Source organism: Amblyomma americanum, chromosome 7 (genome assembly GCF_052857255.1).
Source record: "Amblyomma americanum isolate KBUSLIRL-KWMA chromosome 7, ASM5285725v1, whole genome shotgun sequence".
NCBI lineage: Eukaryota > Metazoa > Arthropoda > Arachnida > Ixodida > Ixodidae > Amblyomma > Amblyomma americanum.
In genome coordinates, this window is record NC_135503.1 from 77,375,792 (window position 1) to 77,399,649 (window position 23,858).

Sequence of the window (23,858 nt, forward strand, 5' to 3'; positions counted from 1 at the left end):
TTTATTTTTTGTTGTATTTAGCCGTTCTGCATGTAGTTCATCCAAAACACTCGAGAGGAACATTGTTAGTTAATTCCCGTAATAATCGGGTTCATGCGTGTCAGGGCGACAGATTGCTTAATTACTAATTACTGTTCCTTGCAGATCGTCATTCTTGCTCGTGTGGAGCTGCTTGCTTCGAAGCCGACGACGTTGAATTCGAATCTCGCGCTTCTGCTACCACTGCGGAGCTGCAGGACAGCTGCACCGCCCTGCGAGGACGTCAAGTAGCCTTTTGGCCCCGGCGACGTCGGGGAGTGTATCGCTTGCTTATCAGCGAGGTGAATCGAAGAGGCCCAAGGTCAGTCGGCGTGTTGTGGCGAGGCGGCAAATGGTGCTCCTCCTCGCCCGTCCGCCACTTCCCTTTCTGCGGCGGCGGCCGCAGGACTGTCACCCGCGGTGCTCGCGACAGTGCCGGTTCTCGGAGTGGGAGCGTCTGGGGTCTGGAGCACCGCGCCGTTGCTTGCGCGTCAGCTGTGCGGACGGTTTTCCCGGAACTCTGGAGAGAAACCCTCTGCGGGAAGCGTGTCAAGTTCGCCCTAATTGCTCGTGAAGAAGCGGGTGGTTTCATAGACTGCGGGCGGCATCTGCGAGCATTTCTGTGCATGCAAACTCACGACGAGAGCATCCACCATGAAGAAATTGGTGCTCAAGTGCCTGTTCATCATTATCCGCTACGTGAAGGTGTTCAACGAGTTCTTTCTCACGTCTCTGTTTGCCTTCATCCATGGCAAACCGAAGCGCTTGCCTCCGGTCACAGATGACTTGCTACTGAAACCGGCCACCGTCCTCGCTGAAGAAATTAGGACCGGCAAGGTGAGGCGCGTCCACTTTCGTTTTCACCCAGCCGTGACGGCGGCCGTGGGTGTCGGTTCTTTGTCCGGGTAATTACAGACGCATGAGTCACCAGTCTTGACGCGGATACATTTGTGGCCGGGAGCATTTCTGCTGTTTCTGTCCAAACACGAATTACCAGTCAGCTCAATCGGATCGGTCCTTCCTTGCCGGTGAATATTCGTAGCGATGGCTTCGCCGCCAGGCACAGCCGGCTGCGGCTGCGCCAACAAAAGCGCAAACCTCGTGATTCTTGCGTATCAATTGCTCAATCCAGTATCGAGGGTCCGCGTGCGCGGCAGCCTTGCGTGGTGAAGATAACGGCCCGCGGCGGGCTTTTTGTGTGCACACCAGTTCCGCGCGGTGCCACAGCTGTGTATATTCACCGCGCACACTAAAGTATCCGGCGAGCGAGCGAGTCGATTCGGCGCTACTCCTTCCGTCGCGCATATGCTCTCCGTACTCTTAGGTAAACATACGCCGTCCCCGTGCCATTGTCCGCTTCGGAGAGCGCGACGGTTGCGCGCGCCGGGTGTTCTAGCTGTTTTTATTTGTGGCTGCATGGCGCAGTCATCCCGCGCACATTGGGCCGGCACATATACACGGAGCTCTGAATGGAGCCGCAGCGTGCTCATATGGCGGCGCGCGATTACAAAATGTATCTTTTGCGCAGCGAATATTTATGACTGACACGTTGCGAAAGCACTGCCGGTTGCATTCCGAGGAGGCCTGCTGTCGCTATGAGGTTGAGCCTGGGCCAGCCCGCGCGTGTGTCTGAGGAAAGTATCTTTCACGCGCGCCGTCGTCGATCATGCGTCCATCCAGATGTCAAGTCCGCGTACACGCGTCGTACACGCGATCTTCCGCTTCGTACCTACGCTCACTAAAGCAAGGAAAAATAACCGTGAAACGAATCGCTATGAAAAGAGGCGCGCGCGTCGCGGCACCTTGAAGTTGTCTTCCTTTTTGAAGCCGCGTCCGCGGTGTCGACCTTGGAAATGTGTATAAATACCTAGCTGCGCACCCCACAGCCGCGCGGGTAACCTGTAATGCTAATAAGGAACACTCCCCGGAGTTTGCGAAAGTGTTGACGAGCGCTGATGACCGTCGCGTGAAGTGCAACGCTCTCGTCGTGACATAAAAAACAGCCAGCCTTTGTCGACGACCAAGTCCGAAGCCCGTTTGTCCGGCTCTCGATCTCGCTGCTTTGTTCTCGCAGAATGTGGGAAAAGTAAAAAAAAAATTCTAAACAGGTTGACTCGTTTAGGAGCGCCCGAGAGGCGGTCAAGGCTGGCTAGACGAGATGGAAGGCGCTTTTTTCTCTTTTGGTTGGTGCGATAGATCGCAATCAAGGTATACAGATAGCGTGTGTATGCGGTGTGGATTTGCAAGTAGACAGCAACGTTAAATAGCCGGAGGAAGGGTTGGAGGTAACCGTGATACCCTTACTGCACGAAGACGGAAATACGGGCAGAGCACTGTCAAAAAGGTGGCCTCCCCTTAGCACCCGCTACTGAAGCCTCAAGCATGCATGCTTATATATAATTGCTGCGTATATGCATGCTTGCCAGTGGCCGCAATGATATTTAAATGGTATACGCTGTGCCAAAGATGCTTTCTTTGATGTTGGCAGTGGAAGCATGCATGCTTATATATAATTGCTGCGTATATGCATGATTGCCAGTGGCCGCAATGATATTTAAATGGTATACGCTGTGCCAAAGATGCTTTCTTTGATGTTGGCAGTGGTGGAAGGAGACGTTTATTTGTATACCATCAAGTCTGAGCTATATGTGTTCTTTTACATTGGCAGGCTTTTTGGCTTTGAAAGCTAAAATTGTGTCAAGGACTGGTGGTAAACACTGCTCAAGATGGCAGTGATTACAGTTACCATATGGATAGTGAGGGGTCACACATATGCGTAACGCTTTGCATTTTCCTCAAGTTAAGCATTGGGTTGCGTTATGGCTACAGGATCAATTTGTAGACATCTTTGTTAACGTAGGTCCATCCACTACAGCCCTGACCAATGCCATCCTGCCACAGCCATACAGTGCTGATCTACTGGCCATTTATTTATTTGTTTGCTTTGAATGACTTACAGGGCCTAAAAGGGCATTGAATAAGGGAGGCAAAAATGATATTGCACAAGGAACAAAAGCAAAAATACAATATGCACAGTGCAAGGCAGAAAAGAAAAAGACTGAGGAGAGTACAGGGCAAAAAGCTCATAGGTAACATATCAATACCGAGTATGTAAAGCATATACAAATAGGAGAAGTAAAATAATTACAACAGGACCAAAAAATACAGAACTAAAGAAAAAGCAGCTGGCATGATACTAATGTGAATGAATATCAAGCTGATGCTGCAAAACCCAGAACATAACATAGGAGCAATACAAAATCAAAAAATAATCTAAGCACGATCTCATTTCAAATAACACTTGCACAGCTGGTCTGAAATGCTTGGTGGACAAGCACAATTTATGGCATTGGAAGTATGAACGTATTAAAGGCTAGGGTTTTCCATGGATGTGTCTGAAGCTGCACTGATTATATGCAATCGACGTGAAATGTGTAGGCAGTTTGATAGGTGATGACCTGGCACTGTAGTGATATTTATGAAGTGAGCTAGCACAAAAGAGTGATGGAACGATGAGTACCTAATGGCTTGAGGGTGTTATCTGTTATTAAATTAGGGGCTGTAGTTATATGCATAATGAAATGAGCAGCTTTGTTCCATACATATTCAAGCATGCTGAATAATTAAATTTAGCATGGGGATGGGGGCTATGTAGATGACGCAGATTTTGTCTGTGACCGCTTATGTGTTAACAGATGGGCCACTTTCGCACATTATTAGGGGAGTTTCATTAGTTTTGGTGCAAGTATCCCAGGGATCTGGATGCTTTGGCAGAAAAAAGGTTAATATGTATGAGCCCATAAACGATTTCACTTGAGGTCAATGCCTAAATATTTGCACGATGATGCCCGAGACACTGTTATGTTACTTAAGAAGTAGGAGTGGTTAGAAGTGATACATTTGCGATTGAAATAGGTAACCTTGCAATTAGTTAAGTTCGTCGTCATTTGCCATTTATTACACTGAAAACCGGAAACATTTTCACGTTGGGAAGTGAGGTGATCATCTGTGGAATAGAAAAGTTGCAGTTATAATGTAAGAAATATTTCGTCAAGAAATGCTTCTTGCACTGTTGTCGCAGGTAAGAAGATATATATTACTGGGCAAGTCATCCATGTACATTAGAAACAATAAAAGGCCAAGACCACTGTTTTAAAGCACAACCAGATGTTACATAACGTACATCACAAAGAAAGGAAGAAAAATTATTGCTGTACTCCAAATATTTGTGAAAAATGTTTCCAATGCAGCCATAATTGAAAGCAGCTACCTATACAGTCTGTTGCTACCCTGGAATAGGTTGCAATAGAAACATGGTGTTGCAGGAGGGCTAATTTTCAGAAATGGAAGTGATTATAGGAGTAAAAAAGCAAATTTTAATATGCCTGTAGAGAAAAAATAATTGCTTCGTGGTTATGGTGGAATTAGACGTCATAAAACTGATGAGGTATGCTAATTACTAACAAAAAGTACTAATTAACCTTTAAGTTGTAAAAAGATGTTTGGTTCTAATTAGCAAAATCTCCATCCGTGCATCCGGTATCAACCAATATTAGAGGCGGAACTGTAATTGCCTTTGGAGCTACAATGCTAAGAATTTCGGCTGTTCAGATTCATGAAACGTCTCTGGTCTTGCCTAACTGTGCTCCTTGGATGCTGAGTGCCTGTTTCACACATCCTCAGAGCCCAAATTTCAAGTGCTGTAGCATCGAGGGCATTTACATTTTTTCGCATCTAATAATTGATTTTGGATGCACTAGTGGCCAGCTACAATTTGCTCTTTACAACCAAACTTCCAACTGTCATAATTTAAACGATCATTACTAAATTTTATGTATTTTGCCCACTAACAAACATATCTAGTTCCTTTTATGACATCTGCCACCATAATTGTTAAAGAGAGATAATTTAATCTCAAAAGACCCTTTTTTGAAAATTACTTCTTCCCACAAATACGTATACTATGTGTGTGTTCACTTTGTAGTGGTAGTGCATAAAAGAGTAAGAAGCAGTAGGAATGGAGCGGTGTCATTTTTATTAACATATACACATGCGCTTGTGGTCGTTACACATAAAGTGCTATATATACTCTTGTTCTGCATCTCTTAATATTGGATCTAAATGCATATGTTGCACCAGCCAGTCTAGGAGGTGAATGCATCAAAGGATTGACTCTTTTGCTGATGGAGGTATACCATTCGGTTTTTTGCTGAGCCACAGGGAGAGGAGTGTATGTTGCAGCAGTTTGACGGCTTTGACGGGAGGCTTCAAACTTCAGAAAGTGGTTTTTCCATAATTGTGGCCCTTTTGACATTTGTTACTAATTGGCTGGAAACGAGTATGTCAACTTGCTAGCTACTGATCAAGGAAGGAGGGAACAGGCGGGGGCTACAGTACTGGCTACGCGAGTTGCAGTAAATAGCAGTAACAAAATTCCAAACGCACAGGAGTCGGAGAAGGCCGTCAGTTACTGTGTTGCCATGGGCAGTGCAGGCATATTTCATTCACAGTGCGTTAGTGCAGGACGCACCGTGTCCAAATGCTGTGACTGTTATCTATAGGTGCTTATCTTTAGAGGTATTTGGGATTATTGCCATTGTCGGAGAACGCCGTTAGTTACTGTGTTGCCATGGGCAGTGCAGGCATATTTCATTCACAGTGCGTTAGTGCAGGATGCACCGTGTCCAAATGCTGTGACTGTTATCTATAGGTGCTTATCTTTAGAGGTATTTGGGATTATTGCCATTGTCGGAGAAGGCCGTCAGTTACTGTGTTGCCATGGGCAGTGCAGGCATATTTCATTCACAGTGCGTTAGTGCAGGACGCACCGTGTCCAAATGCTGTGACTGTTATCTATAGGTGCTTATCTTTAGAGGTATTTGGGATTATTGCCATTGTTGCATTGCTTCTGCTTTTCACAAGCATGGTCAAAATAACCTATCAGCACAATAAGTCGAGGTAGCAGTAAATGAAGATAGGCATTGTATTGCAAAAAAAAAGGTTATTTTAAAGAAAAAAAAACTAAAGTGAAATGAACATGACCAATAAAAAAAAAATTCTTCAGCACAAACAGCTGTATGGAATGGTTCTGTTCTTGGTACAACCTTTGTTCTGAATAATGGCCAAACTAGGAAGGGTATTCTACACCTGCGCTTAGACTGAGGCTGATGATGCGTCCCAGCCTGTTTTTTTGAATGTCTTGTTGTTTTTGAAACTTTTACTCAGTAAATTATATGTTGTTGTGATGGCTATATATTCAAGCTTGGTAGCTGGATGTTCATTTTGCCTTTTATGTGCTGTGTGCAGTTTTAATGGCCCTTGCAGATTGCAGTGACTTGAAAATAAGTAATGCAGGAAATAAGCTGCAGAAGAGCTACTTTTATTTTTGCAGGATTTTCTGTAGTTGTTGTTTTGTGTGCTCATTTAGTAATGAGGCATGACCGATAACGTTGCAAGATGAAATGAACAAGAAGACACTTAATGCCGCCTGTGCATGGCAAATAGGCTTTGTGAAAAAAACCACAGAATAGGTTCTTTAGCATTTGCTTTTATTGCTGCTTCATGTGTCGATTTAGTAAGGAGGGTAATGCGCGGTATTGGTGAGTAATGAAATAAACAAGCATATGGTTAGTGCCACCTGTAGTAAATGGGTTTTGTGGAAAAGTCACAGAACAATGTTTTTCTTAGCATTCGTTTTAGTTGTTGCTTCGTGTGGTGATTTAGTAATGAGGGGAACGACCCATAGCGTTGCAGGATGAAATAGACAAAGTATGTTTAGTGTGACCTGTAGTAAAGGGGCTTTGTAGAAAAGTCATTCACAGAATGCTTTTTTCTTTCGTCGCTAGAACAACTCGGCACAGCAGTAAAATGCAAATGGTTGGGGTCTGTGGAGGCGTACCTTTAAAGCGCACTTAAAGCTAACTATTCTTAACTTGTTGCCGCCGCAGCTTTGGTCCCAACTTTGCATGTATGGAATCAATTCCTGGTTGTGCTATCAAGGCATGGTTTTCTAACCTTCAAGTGTGCTCTGGTAACTCATAGAACCGCAAATGATGGTGTATTTGGAAAACCACATGAACTGTGCCATGAAGTTCATCATGTCGAGAATTGCATGCTGCCTGTGATGAAGCATTAATAAATGTGGTCTAATTTACTGAGGCATAGTGATCTGTATGCGTGGAATGTTGCAGTGTCCTATAATGTTTCTGTTGCGAATTATAATAAGCCATAAATCTAGTGTTGGATCTGTGGGTGGACAGGCACAACATGTGCTCTGTATGCACATTCTGTAGCCATTCCATGCAGTAAGAACATTCATTGTCAGTCTTTACAAACTACCAGATGTGATTAATTCTTTTCAAGCAGCAATAGGTACAAGTGCACCTACTGTGAACTTCCTGTGAACTGTGCATGTATTGTTATCTGAAGTACTTTTGCATTCACCTTCTGGGCAGAATGCGATAAGTGGACAGGGCTCCTATCTATAACAGCATAACTGCACCATGTGCAACTGATTAGGGATATCTCGCAGCCTTTCTTTTTGAACGGTACAAAACCTCTTTATTATGTGGTTTTTCCATGTTAGTGGTGCATTCATGGCCTTTTGTGTGAAGAATTTAACCTGGCAGTCAACAATGGATTCTGTCCTAGATGAGAACAACTGTTGCATCCCTGAGTTGCTTCCTGGGATTTCCTTACTATAGTAGGATACAACTTAAAAAAAACAGCAGTTGCTAACACTTGGCCACAGTCCGCAGCGTATTGTATTACTCCGTGGGCCTATCGTAATAGTAAACGAAATAAACTTTCTAACGTTTCACTGTAATAAACAAGCCAGGTATCAAAATTCTAGTTCCTATAATTATTTCCTTGTGATTGGTTTTTTGTTTAGGTAGCAAGAAAAGTTCTAACAATGGTCTACTTTTTTGTCATGGAGGAAATCTGTGCAGCGGTCGTGAATGTGGGCGGAGCTTCACTGCAGACTTAAGCTGTATCTGACTATAGAGCCATGCAACACCATATTTGGGCATAGTGTTTTGACATTAGTTTTCTTTTTTTCAGTTGAGCTTATACAGTGTTATAACTGAACCTAATGTGTTTTAACATGCACAGACCAAAGGTATATTGCATCTGTTTTCATAAGCATTACTTTCTATGATCAGCACAGCCAGCTTATTGGGTTGTTCTTTGACATTGAGATAAAAGGTAATTTTGAAAAGTACATGGAAGAGAGGTTCATTCTCATTCTTCACCAAGCGCTCACAGGCACCAAGACAATGGGCCTTGACGACATAATAACGGCAATTAGAAGGCCCGGGAAAAACGTGCATGGGGAATTCGTGCTTATGTGTGGCTTCCGCGCTGTTGTTTCTTTCAACACAAATGCAGGCTCAGTTTCTCACTGTTGGCCTGAGCTGTAATTATGGCTAGCACCCTGTGCTGTTCAAGTTAGAGTAGACGATGGTACAAAAGAATGGGGCATTGAGGTGGCCTAGGCTGATGGCTAGCCGGGTGCCCTTGACGTGGCTTCAGGATTGGCAAGCTATATTTCGTACCCTGCATTCAGTGTGTAAGGCTGTAAATTTCTGTATAGAAAGAAGTGTGTGAACATTTAATTCTTATCAGGCTTATCATCTATTTCTTCTCGGTATTTTTTGGTGCACGAATGCATATACATACAGGTGTATATGTATGGTACATGCACACAGCTCTAGCAAAGCCAGGCAAAGAAAGGTGTTGCCTTCATTTGCGCAGCAGCAAACAAAGGTCGATACAGACATGGTATCTGGTATGCGTGCTTTGCACTTCTCTCTTTTGCCCCTGGGGATTGCCACCGACATGTGCTGCAGTGAAGTATTTCCTTGTGACGTTACTAGGGGCTTTGAAATGAGATGTGAACAAGTCCCCTTTGAGTGGTTGCCTCATCTTGTTAGTAAGAGTAGTGAGGAAAAGACATGTGGCAAGTCAAAATTAGGCGAGCTTCCTGCTCGAGCTTCTTCACGAGTCGTCTTGGAAGTGAAGGAGGAAGTTGCAATTGCGCTCATTATAATCGCTTAATTCATGTTCTGACTTGAAGGAGGTGGCTGATATGCCCTCCACTGGCTTTCCCAGCGTTTTAGTTTCCAGTTTGTGTTGCATCTAATTTGCTTTGAACGATGGTGACTACTTTAGAGGTTCTATATTTCCCATTGTCAGATAGTTCTTTATGAAATAGCAGTTAAAGGTTAGGCTGCCTATCTCTCATTTTAGTGGGTGTCACTCGTGTGTAATACGCAAGAGTATCTCTTTCCTTGCAGACACTTAGTCTTTTATTTTTGCCCCATTTTTAATTGGCTGTTGACGCCCTGTGCAGATCAGGGTGGTGCCCCTGTCGTAGCTGGTGCATGCTCTGCAAAGAAAGGGAGATTGCACAAATAGGTGGAGACTTGAAGATGTACATACTGTTGTAACATTGTCACATCCTTTGGTAGTTGTCTTTTCTTCAGTTGTTTTGCCACATTTCTGAGAGTTCACAATATGTGCTAGCGGGAGAAGGAGTGCTAAGCTTACAAGGTGTGGAAGTTGCTGAGCATTTCTGAGAGTCCATATTGTGCTAGCGGGAGAACAAGTGCCAAGCTTACAAGGTGTGGAAGTTGCTGATAATTTATCATTTTTGTAAATGCGTACTGTGAATACTATATGTATGAAACTTGCAGAATAGGGGCAGGTGTAACATGTGATAGAAGGATGGCAGTATTTTTTTTTTGGCTAATATACGTGCGGTATTGTGTGTTTATTGTGTGCTCTAGAAAATGCTGACAGGTGGATTTTTTGGCTTGTTTCCATGATACATATTACTATCAGTAAAACACTTGGTTTAGGAGCTATATCTTACTCTTTAAATGTCATATAAATCAAGAAATGGCATAGAAAATATTGCTGCCAAGTCAATGCTGACAAGGCAGCAATATTTGGATATTATTCGCAGCTTTACTTTCGCACGTGATCAGCAACCTTTAATATATTCTGGCTGCATGCATGTGTGGCCATTGGGATTCAAAGGGAAGATTTGTTACTGTACTTGTCTTTGCGTGACCATCTTTGTTTAAGCCAATTGTGTGTTCATGTTAGCTGTAAGTTTGCAGAGCCTGTCCAATTTTGGATGCATCTTGAATTGTGGATTTTGCTTTCTTGACCAACGCTGGGGTTTACACCATAGAAAAATGTGTTCAGGCATTGTCCAGGTTGGCGTTAAACAGACACTCAGAGCAACTCAGTTCCACTTTTATTTTTAGTAAAAACCACTTTCTGGGTGTATTGATATTTGTCCGGAAGCAGAAGGTGCATTTTTCACAGAAAAAATTTAATTTAAAAAATCTGCCTCTGCTCAAATCAAATTTATGACGTCAAAGGACTGAGACGGACTCCATGATCGCCATTTGGATGCTAATAGTGATGTAGCCTACTTTCAGGGATTTGCGTGCAAAAAACTGTCTTAGGCATTATTTGACTTCTGCCAATAAATAAAATCGAATATCTGTCTTCAACCCGGTGCTTTGACTATATTTTTGACAGCTGCTTGTACATCTGAGTGGGTTTTGTGCATCGTCATGCATGTTGCATCTCGGAAAATACCTCTTTTTCTACAGATAGTTATCTGGAACTTTACTTAGCGTTGGTCAAACGTTTAGGGGAATCCCCCAAGGTGGAGTAGATTTGTGATAAAGGACTAATTACACATTGGCGTTCACCCAAGCAGAGCCTCACTCTCACACCACCATAAGCTTGCCGTCCCGGTTAGCTCAGTTGGCTGATCGAATGCTGTGGCGACAGGAAGAAAAACCCCTCCGTACACATTGAGGTCAATGGTCTACCAGTGCCAGAGTTTGAAAAGATATGGATCCTAGGCATGTTCTTACAAAGCGATGGACGCAACACGGAGACCATCTCCAAATTAACTATCTCGACATATCAAATCATCCGACTGATTAGAAGAATAGCCAGCAAGCACAGAGGCATGCGTGAACATGACCTGAGGCGGCTGGTGCAGGCTTTCGTGATTAGTCTGATGGTTTACTCCTTTCCCTACCTCTACCTCACAAAGGCGGAAGAGGAGAAGGTAGATGCACTAATACGACAGGCATACAAGTGAGCCTTAAATCTCCCACAACGAGCTCCCACTACCTGTCTCCTACACATGGGAGTACACAATACACTACAAGAACTAACTGAAGCTCATGCACGGCTCAGATTTGAACATTTGAACATTTATTTATTCCACACAAAAAGTGAAAAGGGAGGTTGGAGAAAAAGCTGTTTTAACACAGCTTGACACCGCTCCATCCCCCCAAAGGCAACAGTAACAGCTTGCATATATCCCGTTACAAGATTACAGAAAAAAAAAATTAAATACTGCATACAAGACTACAGGTTTCAAAGCCTAGAAGTTTGCAAAGGCACCAGGCAAAGGACAGTCATTGTTTACAGGAAAAAAAATATAAAAAATGAAAGATTCGGACAAATATACATGGAAGAGAGACGTAGATACGCAACGCATCTGTCTAATGCGGAAAACACTAATAATTTCAATTAAATGAAAAACTCATCCGCATTGATTATTTCTCTTGACATCACAAATGTTCACTATGACATGATAATATCAGTAAAATGCGGTTGTTTGTAAGCCTTTCCACATCCACACCTTCCGAGTGAAATCGGTTAAGAATGCTTGGCAGCGTGTGCGCATTTCTTTGTTGGCCATAGTATGTACGTGAAAAAGGAATGTTCCAGGGTACCTGATGACGATAAGGATAGACGCTGTGTGTGCTCTCTAAGTTTGCCTGTGTTAGGAATGTCTCAAGTTTCCCCTTAATTGCTCGCTTGTAGCATCTAATTAACTTGAAGCTATATATGTCAGTAGCTTTTAATATATTGTTTTTGATGAAAAGTGGTTGAGTGTATGCAGCGATGGCGTAGAGGGCATCTAACCCTACCGATAGAATAAAACTAACGGAGCTATCAAAGTTAATAAATAAGCGCAAGGTAGCCGGCATAAGGAAGTTTAATATGGAGAGAATCGAGCATGCTATAAAGAATGGAGGTAGCCTAAAAACAGTGAAGAGGAAACTAGGCATAGGTAAAAACCAGATGTATGTATTAAGAGACAAGCAGGGTAATGTCATTAGCAATATGAATAATATAGTTAATGTAGCTGAAGAGTTCTACACAGACCTGCACAGTAGCCAGTGTAATCAGAGCGTTAATGAGAAAGACAGCAGTGCACAGCAATGCGTCATCCCGCCAGTAATGAAAGATGAAGCCTTAGAAGCAATGAAAAGGGGAAAAGCAGCTGGGGAGGATTAGGTAACAGCAGATCTGTTGAAGGATGGAGGGGACATCGTGCTAGAAAAACTAGCCACCCTGTGTACGCAATGCCTTATGACTTCGACTGTACCAGAAGCTTGGAAGAATGCAAACATTATCTTAATTCATAAGAAGGGAGACGCCAAGGACTTGAAAAATTACAGGCCGATCAGCTTACTATCCGTTGCCTACAAAGTATTTACTAAGGTAATCGCTAATAGAGTCAGGGCAACGTTAGACTTTAATCAACCAAATGATCAGGCAGGCTTTCGTAAAGGATATTCCACAATAGATCATATTCACACTATCAATCAGGTGATAGAGAAATGCGCAGAATATAACCAACCTCTATATATAGCTTTTATTGATTATGAGAAAGCATTCGACTCAGTGGAAACCTCAGCAGTCATACAGGCATTGCGTAATCAGGGTGTAGAAGAGCCTTATGTCAAAATACTGGAAGATATATATAGCAACTGCACAGCTACTATAGTCCTCCATAAAGTCAGCAATAAAGTTACAATAAGGAAGGGCGTCAGGCAAGGAGACACGATCTCGCCAATGCTGTTCACCGCATGTTTACAGGAGGTATTTCGAGGCCTGAATTGGGAACAGTTGGGAATAAGAATAAATGCAGAATACCTAAATAATCTGCGATTTGCTGATGACATTGCCTTGCTGAGTCACTCTGGAGGTGAACTGCAAATCATGATCAATGAGTTAGACAGGCAGAGCAGATCGATGGGTCTAAAAATTAACATGCAGAAAACCAAGGTAATGTTCAACAGCCTAGCAAGGGAACAACAGTTCACAATTGGCAGCGAGAGCCTAGAAATTGTGACTGAATACGTCTACTTAGGGCAGGTAGTGACAGCTGATCCGGATCATGAGAGGGAGATAACTAGAAGGATAAGAATGGGGTGGAGCGCATATGGCAAATTCTCGCAGATCATGAGTGGCAGTTTACCAATTTCCCTCAAGAGGAAAGTGTACAACAGCATAATCTTACCGGTACTCACCTACGGGGCAGAAACGTGGAGGCTAATGAAAAGAGTTCAGCTTAAGTTAAGGACAACGCAGCGAGCCATGGGAAGAAAAATGATAGGTGTAACGTTAAGAGATCGGAAGCGGGCAGAGTGGGTGAGGGAACAAACACGGGTTAATGACATCCTAGTCGAAATCAAGAGGAAGAAATGGGCTTGGGCAGGGCATGTAATGCGAAGGCAAGATAACCGCTGGTCCTTCTGGGTAACGAAGTGGATTCCAAGAGAAAGTAAGCGTAGCAGGGGTCGGCAGAAGGTTAGGTGGGCGGATGAGATTAAGAAGGTTTCAGAAGGGTGGATGCAGCTGGCAAAGGATAGGGTTAATTGGAGAGACATGGGAGAGGCCTTTGCCCTGCAGTGGGTGTAGCAAGGCTGATGATGATGATGATGATGATGGTTGAGTGTGTTCCAAGTAAGGAACATTCTCAATTGCTCGTATTGCTTTCTTCTGCAATAGAATTAAGCTATGTATATTCTTTAATGTCGTGTTCCCCCAAATCAGTGAGCAATAATCAAGCTGCGAATGGATTAATGAATTATAAAGAAGTTTTTTATAAAGAAGACTCTCCTCCACAAACTCAGGTAGACATATTCTCGCCTCTCTAAAGATTCATGCAACAGGTCTACCCCCAACAACACCCATGCCATCCCAACACATATCAGGGACAGACTCATAGTTCACCCTCTGCCCAAAAACGTACACCCAGTTCACAAGCAGGCCAGATGCGAAGCTCGTGCCAAGGCTTTGCATAAAGCTCATGCAAACGACAAAGACGCGGTCTACGTGGACGCGGTAGAGTACATCCACAATTCGGCCTACGCCATCACTGTAGCATCGCATGACCTCAAACACATAGCCTCGTGCTCGATCAAAACAGTAACCTCACTTGAAGCCGAAGAAGCAGCCGTAGCACTTGCCATTTCCTCCTCCGCTGCCACACTCATTCTGAGTGACTCTAAAACAGCAATCACGAATTTTGCACGGGGACAGATTCATTCTACCACCCGAAAAATTCTCAATTCTTGCTTCACAGAACCCCGACCAGTTCATATAGCTTGGGTGCCAGCCCACGCAGGCAACCCCGGCAACGAAGTGACCCACTGTCTTGGTCGAGCGTACGTCAACCGAGCAGGGCACACCGTAGACAGGGGTAGCGCTAGGTACTGGCTCGTCACCTATCATGAAATAACCCTCCATTACAGGGAGCAAAGCCTCGTCTATCCTCCACCACACATCTCCTCCTCTAAAGAACAACAAACCACCTGGAGACAGCTCCAGGCTCGCACATTTTTTTCACCGGCTTTGTTAGCTCTTATCCACCCCGGCCAATACAGACCCGAATGCTCTCTTTGTGGGGCTCCGAGAGCCAACTTTGACCACATTTTATATCTCTGCCGGGAATTCCATCCACCATCTCGCTGGAACCTCACGTACAAGGAGGGTTGGGAGATCGCGGTCTCCGGCTCCGAACCAGCCTCACAAAGGCGGCTGGTAGAGTGGGCTGGGCAGGTCACCGCGGGTCATGGACTGTTGGCCACCAACGGGGGTCAAGAGCCAGACCAACCCTAGGCAGTAACTCATCCATAAGGCTCATCAATAAATCAATAAAGTTTTCACCTACCTACCTACCTCCGATGAAGCGGTGGTCCCGGGTTTGAACCCTGGACCAGGGCGAATTTTTCTTTAACTGCGAAGTTTCTGAGAAAGCTGTATAGCTTTGCTGTGTAGCCGTATGGCTGTGCTTGGGTGGATGCCAATGAGTAATTACTCCCTTTTTAGTGTATTGCAGCTGATGTTGCAGCAGCTTTTCTTATTTTGGGGGCCAGTGGTTAATGAGAAGAAACACGGACTTGTAGCTGGACTAGTCAGCGGTCATTCTCAGTGGGTGCACAAGAACAGAAAAAATACAGTTGAGATGGATGGGACAAAGCAACCTTATTTTTTTCATTAATGTCTTTACCTATTCTGACATTGATGTGTTTCATGACCTCTCATGTCGTCATGACCACAGACCAAGCACATAACCTTTCGCATAAGAAACTGGATTATCCTCCTCCCAAAAAAAGAACTTCGCTTATACTATTTGGAGTACATTTTTCTGTGGGATTGAACTTGATTTGTATGAAGCTCAATTTTGGGTGCAGTCTCTGACAAAACTTGGACTTTGCTTAAGGCGGAGGAGTTTTAACTGTTATTAATGTTAATTGGCTAGATTTTCGCTGCAGACGGGATGACAGAAAGAAAGGCAGGAGTTCAGTACCTGTATTCTGGCACGCTTTCCATTAAAATTTTAGCCATACATTGCACTGGAGTAAATGGTGCTGTTTAGTTATTAATACAGATAAAATTGCATTTGGCCAAAACTGGTGCCCTTGGCTGTTTTTACTTTTTAACTTATCGTTTGTACTTTACCGAGTTCTGATTACATTCCTGCTGATTGCTAAATACAGCCTCTAGTCGATCTGGGATTATGGGTTGCATACATCACGGTCACACATAATGTGGTTGGCATTGTCACAAGCAAGGGATTGGATATTATTTGTGTACAATATTTTGTGTTGCAAGCTCATTTTTATACCAATAGAACATGTGCATCACATTTTACATGCACTGAGATGCATCTTTTAACAAGAACACCTATCTTCTATGAATATCTTTACCTCCCTTGTGGACTCAGTATGCTGTCAACATTGTGATAGAAGCCATCTGTTTGGCTCCATATCATTATGCTGGCTTGGATAAGGACGTAGGTTGCTGCATAAGCTAGCTGACTCAATCCAACATGATAAAAACAACAAGCAATCATTTGCTGCACCAAATGAGTAGTTGACCTGATCCCCAGTTGCATTATGTGCTTGTTCTCTTTACTGCTGTGTTTTACAAATGAATGAGAGCTCTTGAGCATAATTATAATTGGTTATGAGGAAAGGGAAGCCACAGTAACTGTTGTGCTCTGGGTGGACACTGCAAGAGCGCTGTGAGGAGAGGGATGGTGGAGGGAGTGAAAGACATGAGGAAGAGGTGCCCTAATGGAGGGCTGTGGAAGAATTTCTGCTACCTGGAGTTCTTTAAAGGGGCTCTGAAAGGGGCCGTAATAAAGTTGCGGTATGCCTGGGATGTGAAAGCATGCCGCTTCTCAAATATTGTCCAGGAAGAATTTTTTTAATTCGCTTTGTAGAAACAGAGTTACCTGTAGTCAAAATTTAAATTTCAGCGTCTTCGTGCTTTTCCCTCTCCTCTCATCACTTTTTGCACACTGGAAGGTCGGCGCTCTTCCGCCGGCCCCACCTCCGGGGGACAGCTTCCTGACCCGCCAGAGCTAAGCGACTTATTGGCCGCGGCCATGGTAGCTGCCTGACGTCTGAAAGAATCTAACCAATAGCCATCGCTCAACATATACGTAGATGCGAGTGACGGAGGAGGATGTGAGCATGAAAAAGTTGCCGGAAATGGCTCGCCAACTTTCACGCGTGATTGTGGGTCCTCTGCTGCTCGTAGAAGTGTATTATTTGGCTCAGGTGCTCATGACAACACAATGCAGTGATTGAGCAAGTTGATGTCCTCTCCTCGGAAGATGTTTCAGAGCCCCTTTAAGGCCCACTGACATTTCACAACACACAGGAAATTTTTGCATTTCGCCTCCACTGAAATGCAGCCGCTGAGGTCAGGATTTGAATCCCGGTTCTCGGGCTTAGCAATACCCCAACCATTGGGCCACCACTGTCTGAAGCTTGGCTGAATGGTGTAATACTGCACTGCAGTGTTGGCCTAGTGGTCTGAGCATCCTCTTTGCATGCGGTAGGTGCAGAGTTCGATCCCTAGTGCCACCGGGTATCCACCGGTGATACAATGGGTACGAGCTTTCCCCTGGCCTCTGGTGCTTGGCTTTCTCATTCTCTCAGAGTCTTGAAACATGCAGAATGAAGTTGAATTTTCATGTCCTGTGTTCACTGTCCTGTGGCTGACTCTTGATGCTGTGCAGTTGAAGAGCGTGGACCTGGTTGAACGGTACATGCAACGCATCCGCGAGGTACAGCCCGTGGTCAATGCGGTTGTTGAAGACCGGCTGGAGGAGGCCTTAGTCGAGGCCGAAGCCGCTGATGAGCTTGTGGCCTCCAAGACGTTCACGCCCGAGCAGCTGGCCAAGGACAAGCCCTTCCTTGGAGTACCACTTACAACCAAGGACTGCTATGCTGTCAAAGGTGGGTTTAGGGAGGGGGCTTAGTGTACAGTATTGAACAGAGAGGCTGCCACACACCCAGTGAAGCAAAGTCGATTGAGACATTTTATGAATGGGTGTGTTCTACATGGACCAATTCAGTTCAGAGTAAAGTCTCTTTGGGGTTTGCATATTAGACATTATGGTCTACTTGAGGTGTCCTTGTTTGATGCCAGATTTGGCAGTTGCTATAATGCAAGGGGAATCTCTTTCTTGCTTTGTTAATGAACGATTAACAGTTTCTTCTTGAAAAGGCAAGCCGGTATGTGTGACTGAAGGTGTGCCTTGCTTTCAGGAGTTCCAGAAATGTGTAGTCAGTTTCTGCACAGGTCACTCTCCAATTTAGTTATTTTTCTCCCTTTAATGAGTACCGTAATGGCATGTGGCATTTTGGTTTCAGGAAACCCATTCTGGAGCAGCAATGCAGGGAAACAGTGGACAGAAGGGAACAGGTCTTGTGCAAAGTTCAAAGAGGAGAGCTTAGGCATTATTCGTGTTTTCATGTAATGGTGTCTACAACAAATTATTCAGTTTACACGGAAGAGCTACAAAAGAATAGTAGCGGGAAGGGGGGTGGTGAGTAGGCATTCTTAGAGGGCATGCACATGTCCGAAGTTGGATTGGTGCCAGTCTCTTGGCAGCTGTACACATAGGGGTGGTTCTATGAAAACATGGAACTGCTCATGATAGATGTGTGTTTCAGAAACAGCTGATAATGGATGAGGCAAACCTTCAAAATGTTGCAAATGGCATGCTCTAACTGCATCGGCCAATGTTGAGGCCTAGGCAATGAGTACAAATGCTCTTTGCAAGTTGTTAGACCCAAACTGAGCCCATAGCTGTCTGTGAACATTACCTCTGTCTATAATACTTTGGTTAGCAAAAAAAAAAAAAAAAACATTTTCAGATAGGTGGCACTGAATGTGGCACACAGGAGCGGTTAGAATTATCGCCATATTTGGTTCTACATTGATAGACCCTGAAACCTGGTAGTGCAGCTTTCTGTGGAGCTTTGTCTTTTAGCTGGACAACATTTAATACTACTGCTGCTAGCACTTGTGCATGCGGCTGCCTGGCTGTCGCAGAATTAAGGTGGCATGCAAAAAGTGCACAAAATAAGCACCATGCTATCAGTGAGCCTCTAGTTCCAAAGGCTTTGGAACTCACGCCCTCATTATCGTCAAATAAAAATTAAGCTTAAGAATTAAATTTGTGGCTACAGCTCTCTTGTTTACCTTAGTGTAGTACATGCTAGGTTACCAACAGGCCTAATTTATGATTCTGCATGAGAGGTACTGTAGGAAAAAGAACACCAACTGGACGGCACACTCGGGTGACACGCAGTGGTACTCATACTCATGCAATTAACCTTCCTGTTAGCGGGAATGCCAAGTCTACCACGGTGGCTACAGTTTAAAGCATTTGGACAAACATTTCATGTTAGGTCGACACTTAGCCAAGAGCGTTGAGGCAATTACTCTAGTTCGGGGCACAAAGTTTCGATACTGAGAGGTATGGAACAGCTTGCACGTTTGCGTTTGTTCTTAACTGTGGTCACATCGCATGCAGGCATGCTGCAGGACTCAGGGCTGGTACTGCGCAAAGGCTTCCGCGCTCCGCAGGATGCAGAGGCCATGGCATTGCTGCGTGCAGCTGGTGCCATCCCACTGGCTGTGACCAACATCTCGGAGCTATGCATGTGGTGGGAGTCGTACAACAACCTGCACGGACGCACCAACAACCCGTATGACAGTCGGCGCATCTGTGGTGGATCCAGCGGTCAGTTCCTCTTGCTTGTTTTTCTACAGGCCTGCCTGATTGTGGTGCTTCGCTTAAGTAGGTATTGGCTTTAATGAAAGAGACGCTACTCTTTGCACTTTTGAAAGCATGGGGGATTGGCAGCATTCTTTAGCAAAGTGGCACTCTGTTTTTTAATTTCATATGAATGGATATGCACATGAAAGGCCAATATTACTCTGCTGCCAAAGGTGACCAAATGCGTGACCTGTGCATGTTACGGACAGTGTTATGCTTGAGCTGTAGTGGTCGCTCTTTCTTCTGCACCTATGTTACCGAGGTTGGAGGGTGTTAAGTAGCGCCAGTACATGCCCTGGTGGTGAATATGTGACACATGCTATCAGGCTACAGGTGCCATGTGGAATGTGGGTGCAAGAAAAAGAGGGCAGCTGGGCTATAAACAATCTTGTGCTATGTAACACGTATGAGACTGCAAGTCCAAGACTATTACTTTGCAATGATGTAAGGAGGACAGTGAAGAACAAAGGGCTGTGAAAGAAATTAATGAAAGCAGGCAACTGTTATTGAGACCTTGTGTTGCGCTACCATTTTGTATTCCAAACAATCGGAAGGAGTTAACGATGCAATTTGTGGACACGTTGCCTCCTGTGAGTACACAACTTGGCAGTGTGGGCACATCATGTTGCTATATTTAGAGTAATGCAGGATACACTTTCATACAAAGTTGCGCACGATCACGGAAAAACGATACACTAGAGCATCTCTTATACATATTCGCTTGAAATGTGGTTGAGTTTCGAACATAATCACAATAATTCCCTAACCCTGCCAGCATCAAAAGTATAATGTGTGTGTTTCATTGCTCAATCCATGGTGGCATTTACTGTGAACCTATTAGCATGTACAGGCACCCACAGACTTAACACGAATGACTGAAAGTGTGGCTTGGACTGCCGCCAGCGCCACGAAGCAATAGTCATCAGGTGCGAGGTAATGCTCTGGCTACCTTTACGGCGGGTGATGATAGCTGGTGCGAAGCTGTGCTTTCTGACCGCTTTTTTGCCTATGCCCGATCGGCACGTAGACATCGCATTTGTTACGGGTGCGTTTCTTCCTGTTTTGGTCACCGATGCGGCCTCGCACGCTCTGGCAGCTTGCGTTGCAGTTTTCTCGTGGCTTCACCCAAAATTGCGCGTTAAGCTGCCTCAGCTCGTGCGTCTTGCAAGTTTGGTCCGAAGGCTGCCGATCTAACAAGATAAATGCTATGAGCAGTGTGGTTTGCTTCCAAGTTCACTCATATATGCTGGAACTTCAGGCAGTGCACCACGCTGCTCATAATATTTATTTTCTTAGATCGGCAGCCTTTGGACCAAACTTGCAAGGTGTGCGAGCTGAGGCAGCTTAACGTAATTTTGGGTTAAGCCATGAGAAAACTTCAACGCGCTCTGCCAAGGCATGTGAGGCCGGAGAAATGCCCTGCAGTGAGTACGCTTTCTACGCACGAACGGAAAAGCAGTCAAAGCAAGCTGCGCACCAGCTATCAGCTGCCCTAAATGCACCGAGAGCATTATCTCACTCCCGGTAACTATCGCTTCGTGGTTCTGGTGGCAGTCCAAGCCATGCTTTTCGTCATTTGTGTTAAGTCTGTGGCACAAGGTGTGGTTGAGCTCAGATATCAAAGCACTTCAAGTCTTGTGGTGCTGCAAATAGCAAAGTAAAATGGTGGTGTAATATGAGTGCTTTTTGTGAAGGAGCATTGATTTACCAGAAAGCAGAAACATCAGTTGGTTAAATAAGGATGCATTTCGAGTCACTAGTGCAATAGTACCATTTTCACCATATTCTGTGTAGAAGGTCATAATAACTGCACCCAATTAGCAGTGTTGCTAGCACTGTGCTTTTTACACTGTCTAGTTTAAAAAGTCAGATATGAGATAATTCCAACTTAGAGAATTCATCAGTAGATTACAAGCACTGCAAGTCACGCCAAAAGCTGTAGCGAATAAATTTTCTATTCTGTTCAAAGATTATGTGCAATGATGTCAAGTGTGTTATTACTTCTATATGAAGTGCAGTTTTCTTGACGATACACTACCATTATGCTACCAATCGGGCTACAGGAAAAATTTTCCAGTCATGCAGGCATTATGTATAACCACATTTTAAAAGGTTATGCAAATGTGCTGTAAAGTATGCACGGCGACTCTATCTTCATACAAAGACTCTTCAGGACTATAAAAAGAACTTGCATAGCTTTTGCATATATAAGTTTAAGTTTAAATTTGCTGAAAATTTTTGTAACTCAAGACTATAACTTCATCACTGAACCTGAATTTGCAAATCCCGTCTATATTTAATGAAAGTGAACTGCAAAATGCTGCAATTCACCGAGTCAGATACATTGCATAATTCTGCACAAGAAATGAACTCCTTACTTATTTTTGTGTTTGTGCAATTCCATTACCACACCTACTTTTCTGTAGAATTTATTTTATTGCATTTCATGCAATTTTTTTGTGGTGCACATCACCATGTTCTGAAACCTTGGATTACACACTTCAGCTATTGCGATTCTTCTAAGAATTAAAAAAGCTGGATTTGTTCAGCTACGTTTTTCTTACCATTTTTTATTTTGTGTAACTCTTCTGTAGCACTGGGCAGAGCCAACGTACAATGTGCACTTCAGGCTGCTGACCTGTATTACAAACCTCAATGACGTGCATTGATTCCCATATGGCATTTCTTGTTGCGCAGGTGGTGAAGGAAGTCTTATTGCCAGTGCTGGCTCCGTGTTTGGTGTTGGCACTGACATTGGTGGCAGCATTCGGATGCCAGCATTTTTCAATGGCATCTTTGGCCACAAGGCTACCAGAGGTCAGCCACACTTTCCATCTTGTTTGGACTATTGTTGTTGCTGCCATTAAATAGTTTGTTTCTGCCGTATTTCAGTGCAGTCTTAGCACAATGGTCAGAAGGGTTTTAGTGCCTCATAACTGCAAAATGGAATATGCTCATCTCTTCATTCTCAGTGAATATGTAAAACCAACGTAGGTCCCATTATTTTTTTGTGTGTTCGCTTCATACCATGCTAGCTTGGAAAACCTGAAAAAGCACTGTGAAGCTGGACAGTGGGAAAATTGCTGAACACTTTTTGTTATTGGATGCTGTATTCAAACCTGTGAGGCAAATTTTATTCTCGTTTTGTAAATGCTAGCATCTCCTACGAAGCTTTTCCTTTCTGATCTATGAATGCCAGTCTTAACACTGCAGTGCCCATAGCATTGTTGAACCTGCTCAACATGGCATGCATGTCATCTCTGTAATCATATTAGTCATGTTTATAATCTGGAATCATCCTTACATGACATTCATAACCTGGCCAGCCATTCGTGCTGCATAGAGTTTTCTAATGTTCAGTGACAGCATTTTGTTGATAAATAATTTTTTTTTTCACACTTACCTGTATAACAGTATGCAGTTATGTGGCCACAAGTACAGCATTGTGCAAGCACAGTGCTGAATAATGCTGAAAATGCATTTGATGAATTTTTTCCATGGAAGATATTTCACTGAAATTCACCCCTGAAATCCCCCCCCCCCCCCTCTCTTTAAATGCCACTCTGGCAGTAGCTCTGCAATAGAAAAATGATGTAATGTTGTCTTATGCATTAAAACTGATTAATATTTGTAATCGCTAGCTGTAGCAGGTGTCACATGGCATCTCGCCACAGGTGGCTTTCTCCTCTCACTGCACTACGTCCCTTAGGCTCCTGGAATTCATTGTTAATCAAACCTTTATTTAACATCTGTAATGAGTGCTGATATCAAAAGCATGTGCACAAATTTATGCAGAATCAGCTGTCAAGGGTGGTTGTGATACCTAACAGGCTGTCCATTCGCAGGCATGCCCAGCCACATAACACAACATTTTTTTATGGAACAGAGAGCATGGCTTGCACAAGTTTATTGGCTTCATGACAACTGGTCACACGCGGCTTGCTTGTAACAACTGGACCTCCCTTTTCTTGTGTTTCTAAAAGCTCTTGCGTGCATGGTCGGATGTGAAATCAAATGCTCCTAATAGCAGAATGCTTTTCTTTCCTCCCTTTCATGTAAGAACTTGTTTTCTGGGGTTGGCTCCAGAAATGAGATATGGCACGAACACAGAGCGAAAACTTCAGTTGTTTCTTAAAGCCCGAGCTGCTGGTGTGTGACAAAGCTGCATGTGCACAGCCGTTGTTCAATATATACAGCCCAAGAAGTTTGCTTCTGAGTCATGCAATGTGCATTTCTAGTGCCTCTTGAAGTGTTAATCTCTGGAAAGGTGAGGATGAAAATTGCTCCCACCTGCGAGAGTTTTAGAATGGCCACGATGCGAAATCAGCCATGCTTCATGGCCCAGAAACAAACTGAGTAGGGTGTATAATTTTGCAACAGGCTGTATATGTGCGTGTGTGTGTGTGCACATCTGGCTAAG

The 23,858-nt window shown here is 44.0% G+C and overlaps 1 protein-coding gene across 1 annotated transcript in view; it reads left to right on the forward strand.

Annotated features, from left to right (window-relative positions):
* The first annotated feature begins 268 nt into the window (after positions 1–268).
* The window catches only part of LOC144099334 (fatty-acid amide hydrolase 2-A-like), a 35,095-nt gene continuing 11,505 nt past the window's right edge, over positions 269–23,858 (forward strand). The window contains exons 1-4 of the mRNA XM_077632557.1: positions 269–855; positions 17,387–17,606; positions 19,193–19,402; positions 22,136–22,255. Coding sequence (XP_077488683.1) covers positions 673–855; positions 17,387–17,606; positions 19,193–19,402; positions 22,136–22,255 — 733 coding nt within the window. The 5' untranslated portion in view covers positions 269–672. The remainder of the gene's footprint in view (positions 856–17,386; positions 17,607–19,192; positions 19,403–22,135; positions 22,256–23,858) is intronic.